This window comes from Palaemon carinicauda, chromosome 18 (genome assembly GCF_036898095.1).
Source record: "Palaemon carinicauda isolate YSFRI2023 chromosome 18, ASM3689809v2, whole genome shotgun sequence".
Classification (NCBI taxonomy): domain Eukaryota; kingdom Metazoa; phylum Arthropoda; class Malacostraca; order Decapoda; family Palaemonidae; genus Palaemon; species Palaemon carinicauda.
In genome coordinates this window covers 3568862-3586361 of record NC_090742.1, presented here as the reverse complement: position 1 = coordinate 3586361, position 17500 = coordinate 3568862, and the positions used below count along the sequence as shown (strand labels likewise).

The 17500-nt window shown below is 33.5% G+C and overlaps 1 protein-coding gene across 2 annotated transcripts in view; it reads right to left on the bottom strand.

The window, feature by feature from the left end:
* LOC137656945 (glutamate receptor ionotropic, kainate 2-like) overlaps positions 1 to 17500 on the bottom strand; it is a 57706-nt gene that overhangs the window by 24641 nt on the left and 15565 nt on the right. For both annotated transcript variants that reach the window (XM_068391311.1, XM_068391310.1), the window contains exons 7-12: positions 16904 to 17056; positions 14885 to 14997; positions 11999 to 12104; positions 10369 to 10575; positions 2732 to 2816; positions 156 to 294 (exon numbers count right to left, since the gene is read on the bottom strand). In XM_068391311.1, the coding sequence (XP_068247412.1) occupies positions 156 to 294; positions 2732 to 2816; positions 10369 to 10575; positions 11999 to 12104; positions 14885 to 14997; positions 16904 to 17056 (803 nt within the window). The remainder of the gene's footprint in view (positions 1 to 155; positions 295 to 2731; positions 2817 to 10368; positions 10576 to 11998; positions 12105 to 14884; positions 14998 to 16903; positions 17057 to 17500) is intronic.

Here is a 17500-nt window from a genome sequence, read left to right as displayed (position 1 = left end):
TTATTGACATTTTATTAAACACATAAAACGTACTCTTACTAACCTTGCCAAAACGAATACAGAACTCTCTCTCTCTCTCTCTCTCTCTCTCTCTCTCTCTCTCTCTCTCTCTAAATTATTAATCAAATAGGAATATTAATCGTACTCTTACTAACCTTGCCAAAACGAATAGTAGTAAGGACACAGCTAAGTAAGCCGTGGCCATATACAGCCAGACGTCGAGCGAAAGGGGCGAGAGAAAGCTGAAGAGATTTGGAGGTTTCTTAGTCGGCTTACGATACAAGATGCTGATTCCTGCCGTTTTGGGGGAAGAGAAAATTAGGGATTAAAATGTTCGTTTTATCTTGACGATCGTCAGAAGGAATATTGTTTAGCGGGGAAGGAAATGTACAGTTTAAAGGTTTAAAGGCCGCCCATGAATGGCAGAGACAAGGGACAGTGACATAACCCTATCAGGCAGAACAATGCCCTAGAGACTGACCATATGTACGTATGATCAGCGACCAAGCCCCCACTCTGCTCAAGCTAGGACTAAAGAGGGCCAGGCAATGGCTGCTGATAACAGCAGATAGACCTATAAGCTCCTCCAAGCCCCCTATCCTTAGCTAATAAGGATGGTGAGGTTGCAGCGACCAAAGAAACTAACGATCGTCTGAAGGAATATTGTTTTGAAGTTTTTATAGTTTATAAATTTATAGTTTATGTATGAAAGACATATTTTAATGTTGTTATTCTTAAACTTCTCTTGTAGTTTATTTCCTTGTTTCCTTTCCTCACTGGGCTGTTTTCCCTGTTGGAGCCCCTGGGCTTATAGCATTAATATATATCTGTATATGTAAATAAGTAAATAAATGAATACACAATTCTATTGTTTATATATGAAAGATATATTTTAATGTTATTCTTAAACATCTCTTGTAGTTTATTTCCTTGTTTCCTTTCCTCACTGGGCTGTTTTCCCTGTTGGAGCCCCTGGGCTTATAGCATTAATATATATCTGTATATGTAAATAAGTAAATAAATGAATACACAATTCTATTGTTTATATATGAAAGATATATTTTAATGTTATTCTTAAACTTCTCTTGTGATTTATTTCCTTATTTCCTTTCCTCACTGTGCTGTTTTCCCTGTTGGAGCCCCTGGGCTTATAGCATTAATATATATCTCTATATGTAAATAAGTAAATAAATTAATACACAATTCGTTCTGAATCACACAACAAGCTAAGATGGCTCGATAATCAATTTGCCTGATTAGTACTTTAATAAAACATGAAATTTATAATAAGATCAAAGTTCCAGTTTTATCTCGATCTCAGACTTGAATCAGAGGTTGAAATCCTATTGATAAATCTTAGAGATAAAAGGATGAAAATCAATGACAAGATGTCTTTTGGGCCATAGAAGATTTGTCTATATGTATTGAATTATATATAAGTATACATATATATGTATATATATACACATATATATGTATATATATATATATATATACACACCTGGTTATACTTTGTGTATGTAAGGAAATGTACTGTACATATAATGTATGTATATATGTATATACATGTGTGTATAGCTATATATATATATATATATATATATGTATATATATAATATATGTATAATATATATATATATATATACATATATATATGTATGTATATATATATATATATATATTCTATCCGTAAATATATGCTCTCTTACTTAAAGGTGCACTCAGACACACTATTCTGTTTCCATATTTCCTTTCCTCAATGAGCTATTTTTCCTGTTGGAGCCCTTCTTTTCCAACTAGGATTGTAGTTTACCTAGTAATAATAATATGTGTAAGTGCTTTTGGATGTATGAACATAGTAATTCATTATTGAATTATTTTGGTCTGCAATTTACAAGTTCTTCGATTAAAGATGTTTACATCGTCATAAGAATTATCCACAAACAAACGATTGTGTAAACGTTCAAATGCGAAAACATAAAGAAACAACTTACCTAAGTTCATTCAAGGCATAATGAAGTAACAACTTACCTAACTTCATCCAAAGCATAATAAAGTAATAACTTACCTAAGTTCATCCAGGTCATAGTGAAGTTACAACTTACTTAAGTTCATCCAAGGCATAGTAAAGTAACAACTTACCTAAGTTCATCCAGGGCATAGTGAAGTTACAACTTACTTAAGTTCATCCAAGGCATAGTAAAGTAACAACTTACCTAAGTTCATCCAGGTCATAGTGAAGTTACAACTTACTTAAGTTCATCCAAGGCATAGTAAAGTAACAACATACCTAAGTTCATCCAGGGCATAGTGAAGTAAAAATTTACCTAACTTCATCCAGGTAATAGTGAAGTTACAACTTACTTAAGTTCATCCAAGGCATAGTGAAGTAATAAATTACCCAAGTTCATCCAGGGCATAATGAAGTAACAACTTAACCAAGTTCATCCAGAGCATAGTGAAGCAACAACCTATCTAAAGTTCATCCAGGTCATAGTGAAGTAACAACTTAACTAAGTTCATTCAGGGCATAATGAAGTAACAGCTTACCTAAGTTCATCCAGGGCATAGTGAAGTAACAACTTACTAAAGTCCATTCAGGGCATAGTGAAGTTACAACTTACCTAAGTTCATCCAGGGCATAATGAAGCAACAACTTAAGTACATCCAGGGCATAGTAAAGTAACAACTTACCTAACTTCATCCAGGGCCAAGTGAAGTAAAAACTTACCTAAGTTCATCCAGGGCATAGTAAAGTCCACCTCCTGTTCCCTCTCGTAAGTAATGGTGAGGTCTCCTATGGCCAAGTCAGCTTTCTAGAAAGGAGATATGGAAAGGGAAATTTTCCTGTTACATCACGACAAGGGAGAAATTTGTCGCAGAAATTTGTGATGGACTGGCTGCGAAATTGATCAGCCCAGTTTAAAAGGATTTTCGGGGGACTAATGTAAAAGAGGCCTTTGTTTTAACTCTCTCTCTCTCTCTCTCTCTCTCTCTCTCTCTCTCTATTATATATATATATATATGTGTGTGTGTGGTGATATATATATACATATATATATATATATATATATACATATATATGTATGTATATATATTAATATATAATTATATATATCCCCTATATAATATGAGAAAGGAAGGCTGTATATGTGTGTGTATATATATATATATATATATATACAGTATATGATACAGTATATGTTTAGAGAGAGAGAGGAGAGAGAGAGAGAGAGAGAGAGAGAGAGAGAGAAATCCTTCATCTTTTATATCCTCGAAATTATAGGTAAACATGGTGTTAATTTCTCACTTGCCGTAACCATTCCTCCTCTACGTCCTTCATAAATCTCATTCTGAGGATGCCACAACCGAGACGAGTCCTCGGAATTTAAGAGGTAATAAAAGGATATAAAAGATTCCTCCCAAGGATATAATGTCCAAATGGCGTTAAAGTCGAAGATCCCATGAAAGCCGGTGGTCCTTTTGACCTTTGAAGGCTTAGAAAGATGTTCTGATAGTGGTCAGTGTTTGAAACTGGGGGAGATTTTTTTTTTTTTCTTATGTGATATTCGTCTTTGAGTATAGAGTAAAAAAAATAAGATAGTTATTACTCTCATCTATCTAAGATCACTGTAAAGTTTAGGTATATATATACTTGCACTACTGTACGCGACCCGACAAAAAAGCCTGATACATTTCTAGATAGCTATGCACACACATGCGCAACCACACGGATTCAACCCTTCCCATCTCTCCCCCATTTTTAAGTACCCTTCTGGATAACCCCCCCCCCCGCTCATCAGGGTATGACTATTCCCTCACCCTCTACCCGAGGGATGGGAGAGACTGGGTAGTCATACGTTTGGCAGTGTCACTAGGCGTGACTTGAAATAAATATATAGGCATATATATATATATAATATATATATATATATATATATGTCTATATATATGCATATATATATATATATATATATATATATATATATATATATGGACGTACATATATATATACTGTATATATATATATATATATATATATATATATATATATATATATATATTATATACATATGATAAATTTTGGACATTTAGACGTGTTTTTTCCTATTCAAATAAGCCATATATTTTAATACAATAATTTCTGGATTCTCTTTATCGACCTCGGGATCAAAGTCCCAAGGCGAAACCACGCAAAGACAATAACATTTCACTTCCCGGGAATCGAACCCTGGTCCAGGGACTCTGATCCCGAGGTCGATAAGAGAATCCAGACATTAATGTATTAAAATATATGGCTTATACTCTTGTTCTTTAGTAATGTATATATTTTTGTGTATAAAAATATAAATTTTTTCGATGCATATATTTTTCTCAAGGCTATAAGGCTTTCTTCACAATCAATCTAGTATTTTATCATTATAAAATTCCACATAATAATTGAAAAGATTACAATATAAGAATTCTTCGAAGATTTTTATAAATGATCTGATACTTGTTAGCCGGGTCAATGACCTTAGATGTCAGGATGCCAGAAAACTCTCATTTAATCAATCAATCAATCACACTTGTTAAGAAAATCATTCATCCATCGCTAGCCCTAACAAAAATCATCATCATCATCATCTCCTCCTACGCCTATTGCCGCAAAGAACCTCGGTTAAATTTCGCCAGTCGTCTTTATCTTGAGCTTTTAATTCAATACTTCTCCATTCATCATCATCTACTTCGCGCTTCATAGTCCTCAGCCAAGTAGGTCTGGGCTTCCAACTCTTCTAGTGGCTTGTGAAGCCCACCTGAACGTTTGGTGAACTAATCTCTCTTGGGGAGTGTGAAGAGCGTGTCCAAACTATCTCCATCTACCCCTCAGTATGATCTCATCCACATATGGCACTTGGATAATCTCTCTTATAGTTTCATTCCTAATCCTGTCCTGCCAATTAACTCCCAATATCCTTCTGAGGGCTTTGTTCTCGAATCTACTAATCTCTTATAGTTTCATTTCCAATCCTGTCTAGCCATTTAACTCCCAATATCCTTCTGAGGGCTTTGTTCTCAAATCTACTAATCTCTTATAGTTTCATTTCTAATCCTGTCTTGCCATTTAACTCCCAATATCCTTCTGAGGGCTTTGTTCTCAAATCTACTAATCTCTTATAGTTTCATTTCTAATCCTGTCTTGCCATTTAACTCCCAATATCCTTCTGAGGTCTTTGTTCTCAAATCTACTAATCTCTTATAGTTTTATTTCCAATCCAGTCTTACCATTTAACTCCCAATATCCTTCTGAGGTCTTTGTTCTCAAATCTACTAAATCAGTTGGAGATTGTTTCATTGTCATATATAATTTCTCCATCATCTGTCTGAGACATTCATTTTTATCTTCTCGTCAACTCCGCTATTAAGAACTTTGATCCCAACATTATATTTTCTATTGTCAGCATCTTTCCGCATCATTACTTACAATGTCTTTCGATACTTCATTTCTATAATCATCATTCGAAAGTATTTTGTATTTTATCAAAATCTTTCCTCTCTTCAGCATTTATAGTTTTTCATTGCCATTTTTTTATATCGTTCCATTCATCAGTTACTCTTTACTTTATTATTCCGTTCGTCATCACCTTTTCCTTTCTCCATCATTATTCATTATTCATTATTTTTATCTCACCGTCATCAACACCTATATGTTAATTTTTCTTTTATATATCATTATCTCTCCTTTTATTATCATCACACTTTATCTAGATCTTCACTTTTATATTCTTTCATTCAACAATTACTCTCTACTTTATTATTCCTTTCGTCATTACCTTTCCTTTCGCCATCATTATTCATTATTTTTATCTCGCCATTCATCAACGCCTTTCTATGACTTTCTTGGTTTTATTCCGTTCATCACCTTTCCTTCACCATCATTCATTATTTTTATCTCACTGTTTATCAACACAAACTTGCTCCACATTTTCTTTTTATCATTATTTCTCTTTTTACCATCAGCATTCCTGATCTTCAGTTAATTCATCATTTATTATTTTTTATCATCACCATTCTATCATCATCATCATCTTCCCCTTCATCATCACCATTCTATCATCATCATCATCTTCCCCTTCATCATCACCATTCTATCATCATCATCTTGCCCTTCATCATCACCATTCTATCATCATCATATCTCATTCTACTACCATCCTTCCTCATCTCCATCTTCTCCTTCATCATCACCATTCTATCATCATCATCTTCCCCTTCTTCATCACCATTCTATCATTATCATCTTCCCCTTCATCATCACCATTCTATCATCATCATATCTCCTTCTACTACCATCCCTCCTCATCTCCATCTTCCCCTTCATTATCATTGTTCTATCATCATCATCATCTTCCCCTTCATCATCATCATATCTCCTTCTACTACCATCCCTCCCCATCTCCATCTTCCCCTTCATTATCACTGTTCTATCATCATCATCATCTTCCCCTTCATCATCATCATATCTCCTTCTACTACCATCCCTCCCCATCTCCATCTTCCCCTTCATTATCACTGTTCTATCATCATCATCATCTTCCCCTTCATCATCATCATATCTCCTTCTACTACCATCCCTCCTCATCTCCATCTTCCCCTTCATTATCACTGTTCTATCATCATCATCATCATCTTCCCCTTCATCATCATCATATCTCCTTCTACTACCATCCCTCCCCATCTCCATCTTCCCCTTCATTATCACTGTTCTATCATCATCATCATCTTCCCCTTCATCATCATCATATCTCCTTCTACTACCATCCCTCCTCATCTCCATCTTCCCCTTCATTATCACTGTTCTATCATCATCATCATCTTCCCCTTCATCATCATCATATCTCCTTCTACTACCATCCCTCCCCATCTCCATCTTCCCCTTCATTATCACTGTTCTATCATCATCATCATCTTCCCCTTCATCATCATCATATCTCCTTCTACTACCATCCCTCCCCATCTCCATCTTCCCCTTCATTATCACTGTTCTATCATCATCATCATCTTCCCCTTCATCATCATCATATCTCCTTCTACTACCATCCCTCCCCATCTCCATCTTCCCCTTCATTATCACTGTTCTATCATCATCATCATCTTCCCCTTCATCATCATCATATCTCCTTCTACTACCATCCCTCCCCATCTCCATCTTCCCCTTCATTATCACTGTTCTATCATCATCATCATCTTCCCCTTCATCATCATCATATCTCCTTCTACTACCATCCCTCCCCATCTCCATCTTCCCCTTCATTATCACTGTTCTATCATCATCATCATCTTCCCCTTCATCATCATCATATCTCCTTCTACTACCATCCCTCCCCATCTCCATCTTCCCCTTCATTATCACTGTTCTATCATCATCATCATCTTCCCCTTCATCATCATCATATCTCCTTCTACTACCATCCCTCCCCATCTCCATCTTCCCCTTCATTATCACTGTTCTATCATCATCATCATCTTCCCCTTCATCATCATCATATCTCCTTCTACTACCATCCCTCCCCATCTCCATCTTCCCCTTCATTATCATTGTTCTATCATCATCATCATCTTCCCCTTCATCATCATCATATCTCCTTCTACTACCATCCCTCCTCATCTCCATCTTCCCCTTCATTATCATTGTTCTATCATCATCATCATCTTCCCCTTCATCATCATCATATCTCCTTCTACTACCATCCCTCCTCATCTCCATCTTCCCCTTCATTATCATTGTTCTATCATCATCATCATCTTCCCCTTCATCATCATCATATCTCCTTCTACTACCATCCCTCCTCATCTCCATCTTCCCCTTCATTATCACTGTTCTATCATCATCATCATCTTCCCCTTCATCATCATCATATCTCCTTCTACTACCATCCCTCCTCATCTCCATCTTCCCCTTCATTATCACTGTTCTATCATCATCATCATCATCTTCCCCTTCATCATCATCATATCTCCTTCTACTACCATCCCTCCTCATCTCCATCTTCCCCTTCATCATCACCATTCTATCATCATCATATCTCCTTCTACTACCATCCCTCCTCATCTCCATCTTCCCCTTCATTATCACTGTTCTATCATCATCATCATCTTCCCCTTCATCATCATCATATCTCCTTCTACTACCATCCCTCCTCATCTCCATCTTCCCCTTCATTATCATTGTTCTATCATCATCATCATCTTCCCCTTCATCATCATCATATCTCCTTCTACTACCATCCCTCCTCATCTCCATCTTCCCCTTCATTATCACTGTTCTATCATCATCATCATCTTCCCCTTCATCATCATCATATCTCCTTCTACTACCATCCCTCCTCATCTCCATCTTCCCCTTCATTATCACTGTTCTATCATCATCATCATCATCTTCCCCTTCATCATCATCATATCTCCTTCTACTACCATCCCTCCTCATCTCGATCTTCCCCTGAATTATCACTGTTCTATCATCATCATCATCTTCCCCTTCATCATCATCATATCTCCTTCTACTACCATCCCTCCTCATCTCCATCTTCCCCTTCATTATCACTGTTCTATCATCATCATCATCTTCCCCTTCATCATCATCATATCTCCTTCTACTACCATCCCTCCTCATCTCCATCTTCCCCTTCATTATCACTGTTCTATCATCATCATCATCTTCCCCTTCATCATCATCATATCTCCTTCTACTACCATCCCTCCTCATCTCCATCTTCCCCTTCATTATCACTGTTCTATCATCATCATCATCATCTTCCCCTTCATCATCATCATATCTCCTTCTACTACCATCCCTCCTCATCTCCATCTTCCCCTTCATTATCATTGTTCTATCATCATCATCATCTTCCCCTTCATCATCATCATATCTCCTTCTACTACCATCCCTCCTCATCTCCATCTTCCCCTTCATTATCATTGTTCTATCATCATCATCATCTTCCCCTTCATCATCATCATATCTCCTTCTACTACCATCCCTCCTCATCTCCATCTTCCCCTTCATTATCACTGTTCTATCATCATCATCATCTTCCCCTTCATCATCATCATATCTCCTTCTACTACCATCCCTCCCCATCTCCATCTTCCCCTTCATTATCACTGTTCTATCATCATCATCATCTTCCCCTTCATCATCATCATATCTCCTTCTACTACCATCCCTCCCCATCTCCATCTTCCCCTTCATTATCACTGTTCTATCATCATCATCATCTTCCCCTTCATCATCATCATATCTCCTTCTACTACCATCCCTCCCCATCTCCATCTTCCCCTTCATTATCACTGTTCTATCATCATCATCATCTTCCCCTTCATCATCATCATATCTCCTTCTACTACCATCCCTCCCCATCTCCATCTTCCCCTTCATTATCACTGTTCTATCATCATCATCATCTTCCCCTTCATCATCATCATATCTCCTTCTACTACCATCCCTCCCCATCTCCATCTTCCCCTTCATTATCACTGTTCTATCATCATCATCATCTTCCCCTTCATCATCACCATTCTATCATCATCATATCTCCTTCTACTACCATCCCTCCTCATCTCCATCTTCCCCTTCATTATCACTGTTCTATCATCATCATCATCTTCCCCTTCATCATCATCATATCTCCTTTTACTACCATCCTTCCTCATCTCCATCTTCCCCTTCATTATTACTGTTCTATCATCATCATCATCTTCCTCTTCATCATCACCATTCTATCATCATTATCTTCCCCTTCATCATCAGCATCCCTTTCCCTATCAACATCATCTTTAGCATCCCTTTCTCCCTATCAACATCATCATCAGCATCCCTCTCCCTATCAACATGATCTTCAGCATCCCACTCTCCCTATGAACATCTTCAGCATCCCTCTCCCTATGAACATCTTCAGCATCCCTTTCTCCCTATCAACATCATCATCAGCATCCCTTTCTCCCTATAAACATCATCTTCAGCATCCCTCTCCCTATGAACATCTTCAGCATCCCTCTCCCTATGAACATCTTTAGCATCCCTCTCCCTATGAACATCTTCAGCATCCCTCTCCCTATGAACATCTTTAGCATCCCTCTCCCTATGAACATCTTCAGCATCTCCCTATCAACATCATCTTCACCATCCCTTTCTCCCTATCAACATCATCATCAGCATCCCTCTCTCCCCATGAACATCATCTTCAGCATCCCTCTCCCTATGAACATCTTCAGCATCCCTTTCTCCCTATCAACATCATCATCAGCATCCCTTTCTCCCTATGAACATCATCTTCAGCATCCCTCCCCCTATCTACATCATCTTCTTCAACCATTCCATCCACATACCTGATCCAGCAGCTCTCCAATCATGCCATTCCACCTGTTCTTCTTGCTGTCGAATTTGCCATGATTCCCATCATTGGCCAACTTGATGGTGTAATTGAAGCCGAGAATCTCCGAGATCTCGTTGATGAGATCGACGCAGAAGCCTTCGTATCTGTAGTTCCCAGTCAGATGCTGCGAGGATTCCCTCAACATTGTGTAGGGCGAGGCCTGTGAGGAATTAGAGTTTTTAAAGGTTTTTTATGTAATTTCTGTGATATTCTCTCTCTCTCTCTCTCTCTCTCTCTCTCTCTCTCTCTCTCTTCTTTATAACAGAGATTTTATTGCCATTGTAGTAGACAAATCTCTCTCTCTCTCTCTCTCTCTCTCTCTCTCTCTCTCTCTCTCTCTCTCTCTCTCTCTCTCTTTTACTATTGTAACAGACAAATATTGTATGATATATCTTATTCGCTCTAATATCTAACATATGAATATTTTTGTATCGAAATTAATATACATATTTAAAAAGGTAAATCATTTTTTTTCGATGAAATGTAGGTTTATTATCTGCTATTTTTTTTAACTGATTTAATATAATGATATTCTATTGTTATAATGTATAAGCCCTTATATTCACTCAGGCCACATATAAAACCATTCTTGTACGGGTTTCTCTCATATAGGACTTTATAGCCTCTGGAAGGCTATGATATGGAATTCAATAACACATAAATAGCAAATAAATATAGCCTCCCCTTCTATGGACGTATTCAGTATTGAAATGTAAGAGAGATTGTGTTTGTGTAGTTGAATACTAGAATAATTTTAATGGGATTTTCACCCTTATTCAAGCAATGATAAGTTCAACCGTTATAGATATAAGCAAATTATTCATATGTGAGGATAATAAAAGCAAGTTGGTCTGTTTTTATACTACCAAACTTATATAAAAAGGTATAAAATATCAAGTTGAAACTTACCATATTATGGCCGAAAAATAACTGCGGGAGTAATATCCCATTTTCTATTATTAATATTTAAAGAAAATCAGAAACTAGTCTTTTGGGGTAACCAATGAAAAGTAGAGTATTTTTTTTTCTTTTATTATTAATAGCTGTTTGCATGATTTTAATAGAACTTTGCGGTATTACTTTTAATGTAACGCTTGTTTTTATTTTATTATTATATAGAAAGGGTTATTTATATAGAATAACTGTCTTGGGTTAGAGTTCTCTTGGTTAAGGGTATGCTTTTGCACACTACCCTATCTTCAAAATTACCTTTTATCTTATATCTCTTCCTCTTGTTTTGTTAATTTTTTTTTATAGTTTTTATAGGAATATTTATTTTATTGTTGTCACTGCTCTTAAATTCCTAGTTTCCTTTCCTCACTGGGCTGTTTTCCCTGTTGGGACCCCTGGGCTCATAGCATCCTGCTTTTCCAACTAGTGTTGTAGCTTAGCATGTAATAATAATAATAATAATAATAATAATAATAATAATGATAATAACTATAATAATGATTATTATGATAATAATAATAATAATAATAATAATAGCCTAGAGTCTAAAAAGATCTGAATGCCAAGGACAGTCAGAACTATGAAAAAAATCTTAAACAACATATGAAAAGAACTAAGTAAACAATACTTACCAGTACAGAAGTTATAATTAAGGTTTTATTTTGAAGACTCTGGACGATGCCTTGTTGAACATCGTTGTATGATCGTGTATAATTGGCGCCTGTGTTTGGATCCCACCTGAAATTTAGATTTTGTGATGTTTGTAGTAGTTAGGAAATGTTCAAAGGATTTGTATATATGTATGTATGTATGTATGTATGTATGTATGGGTTTATATATATATATATATATATATATATATATACATATATATATATATACAGTATATATATATATATATATATATATATATATATATATATATATATATATGTACACACACATATATATATACATATTTATATAAATATATATATATATATATATATATATATGTATATATATATATATTTATATGTATATATATATGTGTATATATACAGTATATATATATGTATATATATATAAATGTATATATATATAAATGTATATATATGTGTGTATATATACAGTATATATGTATATATACATACATATACATATATATACATATATATGTATATTATATATATATATATATATATATATACATATATATATATGTATATATATAAGTATAGATGAGCTTTTAATAAAGAATGAAAACTAATGGAAGGCAATTTATGCTTCAAAGACCGGATGATATTTTCATAAAGTTATAATAGCTAGAAAATATTCAAAATATTTTTTTATATATATAATTAGTAGATGATCGTTTAATCGAAATTGAAAATGGAAAAATAATAGATACTTCAAAAGCCTTAAGATCTCTTTAATTGAAAAGGAAATTTAAATCTATTGCTTTCCAAAAAAAAAAATAACAATAATAATAATAATCTCATAATGAAATAATAATTTAAATTATGAGAGATTAAATATTTCATATATTTCTAATCTCACGAGACAATAAATAACTTAGACCATGAAAGTTTAGAAATTAATCTATTTCTAAAATGGAAAATATTAATACTAATGAATATGAATATATGAACAAAAGGCTGAACAGGGCACCAGCCGCCCGTTGAGATACTACCGCGAAAGAGTTATGGGGTCCTTTGACTGGCCAGACAGTACTACATTGGATCCTTCTCTCTGGTTACGGTTCTTTCCCTTTGCCTAAACATACACCGAATTGTCTGGCCTATTCTCTACATATTCTCCTCTGTCTTCATACACCTGTCAACACTGAGATTAACAAACAATTCTTCTTCACCCATGGGGTTCACTACTGCACTGTAATTGTTCAGTGGCTACTTTCCTCTTGATAAGGGTAGAAGAGACTCTTTAGCTATGGTAAGCAGCTCTTCTAGGAGAAAGACACTCTAAAATCAAACCATTGTTCTCTAGTCTTGGGTAGTGTCATAGCCTCTGTACCATGGTCTTCCACTGTCTTGGGTTAGAGTTCTCTTGCTTGAGGGTACACTCGGGCAGACTATTCTATTTTTTTTTCATTTTGTTTTGTTAAAGTTTTTATAGTTTATATAGGAGATATTTATTTTAATGTTGTTACTGTTCTTAAATATTTTATTTTTCCTTGTTTCCTTACCTCACTGGGCTATTTTCCATGTTGGGGCCCCCAAGCTTATAGCATCCTGCTTTTCCAACTAGGGTTGTAGCTTAGCAAGTAATAATAATAATAATAATAATAATAATAATAATAATAATAATAATAGTTATGCGGAAATTAATTTTCATTCCAAAATCGCATCTCAAAATATAATTGATTAACTTCGTACTTGATTTCAATATCCGAGATATTAAGGCCGGAAGCGATGGAGGTATAAACAGGTTTAATCTCATTGAAGATGGAAACCATCTATATGAAATGAGAATATACACGCATTATATATATATATATATATATATATATATATATATATATATATATATATATATATATATATGTATTTTTATATATACATGTATATGTATTTATATATGTGTTTGTGTATGAGTATATGCATAATTATTTGTATATATAGGCCATACTGTACAGTGTATGTAAAATTTACATATATATATATATATATATATATATTATATATATATATATATATATATATATATATTCATATATACCAAATAAATATCCATAAATCACGAAAGTTGACACGTGATGAGAATAAAATATGCCTCGAAAAGAAAAGTGAAAATATTTTATTGGAATTCGTTCTTTCGTCTTATTAGGGGCAAAAACACTAACCCAAATGAAGTCTTCTAAATTTCCCTTATATATATATATATATATATATATATATATATATATATATATATATATATATATGTGAATGTATGTATGTATGTATGTATAAATATACATGTGTGTAAATGTATATATCTATATTATATATATATATATATATATATATATATATATATGTAATAGATATATAAATTACGTGTGAATGTATATATCTATATTATATATATGTTTATATGTATATATATATATACATATATAAAGAAAGATAGATTCATATATATACATATATGTATATATATCTATATCTATATATATATATATATATATATAATTCATATATATACATATATATAGATATCTATATATATGTAATATATTCATATATATATATATATATATATATATATATATATACATATATACATATATATGTGTGTGTATATAAATACATACCTATATTTCTTTTTACTTTTTATATCTGTTCTTAACATTTTTTTTATGAAACTATTTATCCCATATTAACAATTGCACATTGAAAATATAAAGGAGATATAACCTCTCTTTCTTTCGTTCAAAAAACCCTTATTATCAATCATCAAACTGTATCCCCTTTAAGACCAATCAAAAAGAAAACCAACGATAATAAAAGAATCATAACAAATGACTCCGAATTCACCTTCCAACTCTGTTCAGTCCTTCCTTCGTGAGTTCAATAATCTCTAGTTCCACGTCCCTCCGGAATCCCTCGGTGTCGAATTTGATGAGGCCTGTTAGACCGTTCACCTGTACCTTCAAGAGATAAGGAATTATTAAGGTGTAAGCGAGAAAAAGTACTTAGATACTTCAGTGATTTAAGAATGATATATTGTTAATTTATTCTCATCATTTGTTTATTTCCTTTTTTCCTATTGGAGCCCTTGGGCTTATAGCATCTTGCTTTTCCAACTAGGGTTGTAGCTTGGCTAGTAATAATGATAATAATAATGATAATAATTCGATTTATATTTTGAAATAGGAATAAATTTGTATGTTTTTTGATGGTCTGATTTATTCTCAAATGTACAAATTGAAATAGGAATAAATTAGTTTGTTTTTTGATGGTCTGAATTATTCTCAAATGTACAAATTGAAATAGGAATAAATTAATTTGTTTTTTGAGGATCTGATTTATTCTCAAATGTACAAATTGAAATAAAAATAAAAAAGTAATATGTTTTTTGAGGATCTGATTTATTCTCAAATGTACAAATTGAAAAAGGAATAAAGTAATTTGTTTTTTGATTACCTGATTTATTCTCAAATGTACAAATTGAAATATGAATAAAAAAGTAATTTGTTTTTTGAGGATCTGATTTATTCTCAAATGTACAAAATGAAATAGAAGTAAAAAAGTAATATTTTTTTTTGAGGATCTGATTTATTCTTAAATGTACGAAATCTAGATTTGTGAACAAAGCCCTCAGATGAATATTGGGAGTTAAATGGCACGCCAGGATTAGATAGGAAATTATAAGACAGATATGTGGATGAGATCATTGTGAGGGGTAGATGGAGATGGTTTGGGCATGCTCTTCGCATTCCCCAAGATTAGTACACCAAACTTTCAACTGGGTTCCACAATGCACTGGAAGAATTGGAAGACCCTGGACTACATGGCTGAGGGCTATGAAGCGTGAAGAAGTTGATGAATGGAGAAGTATTGATTTAAAAGCTGAAGATAGAGACAACTGGTGAAATGTAACCGAGGCCCTTTGCGTCAATAGGCGTTGGGGGAGATGATGAAGATGAAGATGAGGAGGAAGCGAGAAGAAAATACCTAGATACCGAAGTGATTTCCATTCCATTTTCATATATTAAAATAAAAGTAAATAAATTAATATGTTTTTGAGGATCTAATTTTTTGTTCATGCTCAAATATTTCAATATTTTTCATACACTGAAATTCGTAAAATATAGAAATGCATTTTTATACTATTTAGAAATATAAGCCATATATATATATATATATATATATATATATATATATATATATATATATATATATATATATATATATATATATATATATATTTATTTCCATGCCCTAAAATTCACAAACAACATAGATCACAACTAGAGGGCCACTCATATGAGCGCAGACCTCCACCGCTGCAGCTTATTTCTCGACCTTTTGCTTGGCCTTGACCTTGACTTTTGACCATATTATGTATTAATTGGCGTGGATTTTCATACAATCAAATATGAACTATGTTTGAAGTCTCTGTGACAACGATGTCCAAACTTATGGCTGATTACGTGAATTGGACATTTTGCTTGACCGTGACCTTGATCTTTGACATTGACATTCCAAAATTTAATCATTTCCAGCTTTTTACATAACAATTCTTCCCTGCAAAAGTTTCATTACTCTACGATTAAAATTGTGGCCAAGAAGCTATTCACAAACAAACAGACACAAACAAACACACAAACAGAGGGGTTAAAACATAACCTCCTCCCATCTTCGTCGGCGGAGGTAGTAAGTCCTTACCCATATTTCCAGCTTTTTACATAATAATTAATCCGTGCAAGTTTCATTACTCTACGATTAAAATCGTGGCCAGGAAGCTGTTCACAAACACACACACACACACACAAACAAAGGATAAAACATAACCTCCTCCCAACTTCGTGGGCGGAGGTAATAAGTCCTTACCCATTTCATATAATTGATGAGAGAATTTCCATGAACCCAGGTGTTATCGCCATCGCAATCCAAGGGTGTGACGTCAATGTGCCTCGACCGATCCAAGTCATCTAAGGCTTTGGCGAACAGCTGGACCGCGTCGTACATGAGGGCTACTTCTGTCTGTAGCAAATAATTCTGTAGTTGAAATGCTTAATGGTGTACCATTATTATTATCATTGTAGTTATTATTAAGCATGGGAGTATGTTCATCATGGATATTGAATACAAAAGGTGGTTATTGTTATTGTTGTTATTATTATTATTATTATTATTATTATTATTATTATTATTATTATTATTATTATTATTATAATAGTTCATATGGTATAAATCAACATGCAAACACAAAAATCATGAACATTGAATACGAAATTATTATCATTATTATTATTAGTATTATTTTTATTATTATTATTATTATTATTATTATATTATTATTATTATTATACTAGTTCATAGGATATCATTGAACGTGCGAACACAAATTATGAACATTGAATACGAAATTATTATTATTATTATTATTATTATTATTATTATAGTAGGTCTTATGGTGTCATTCAA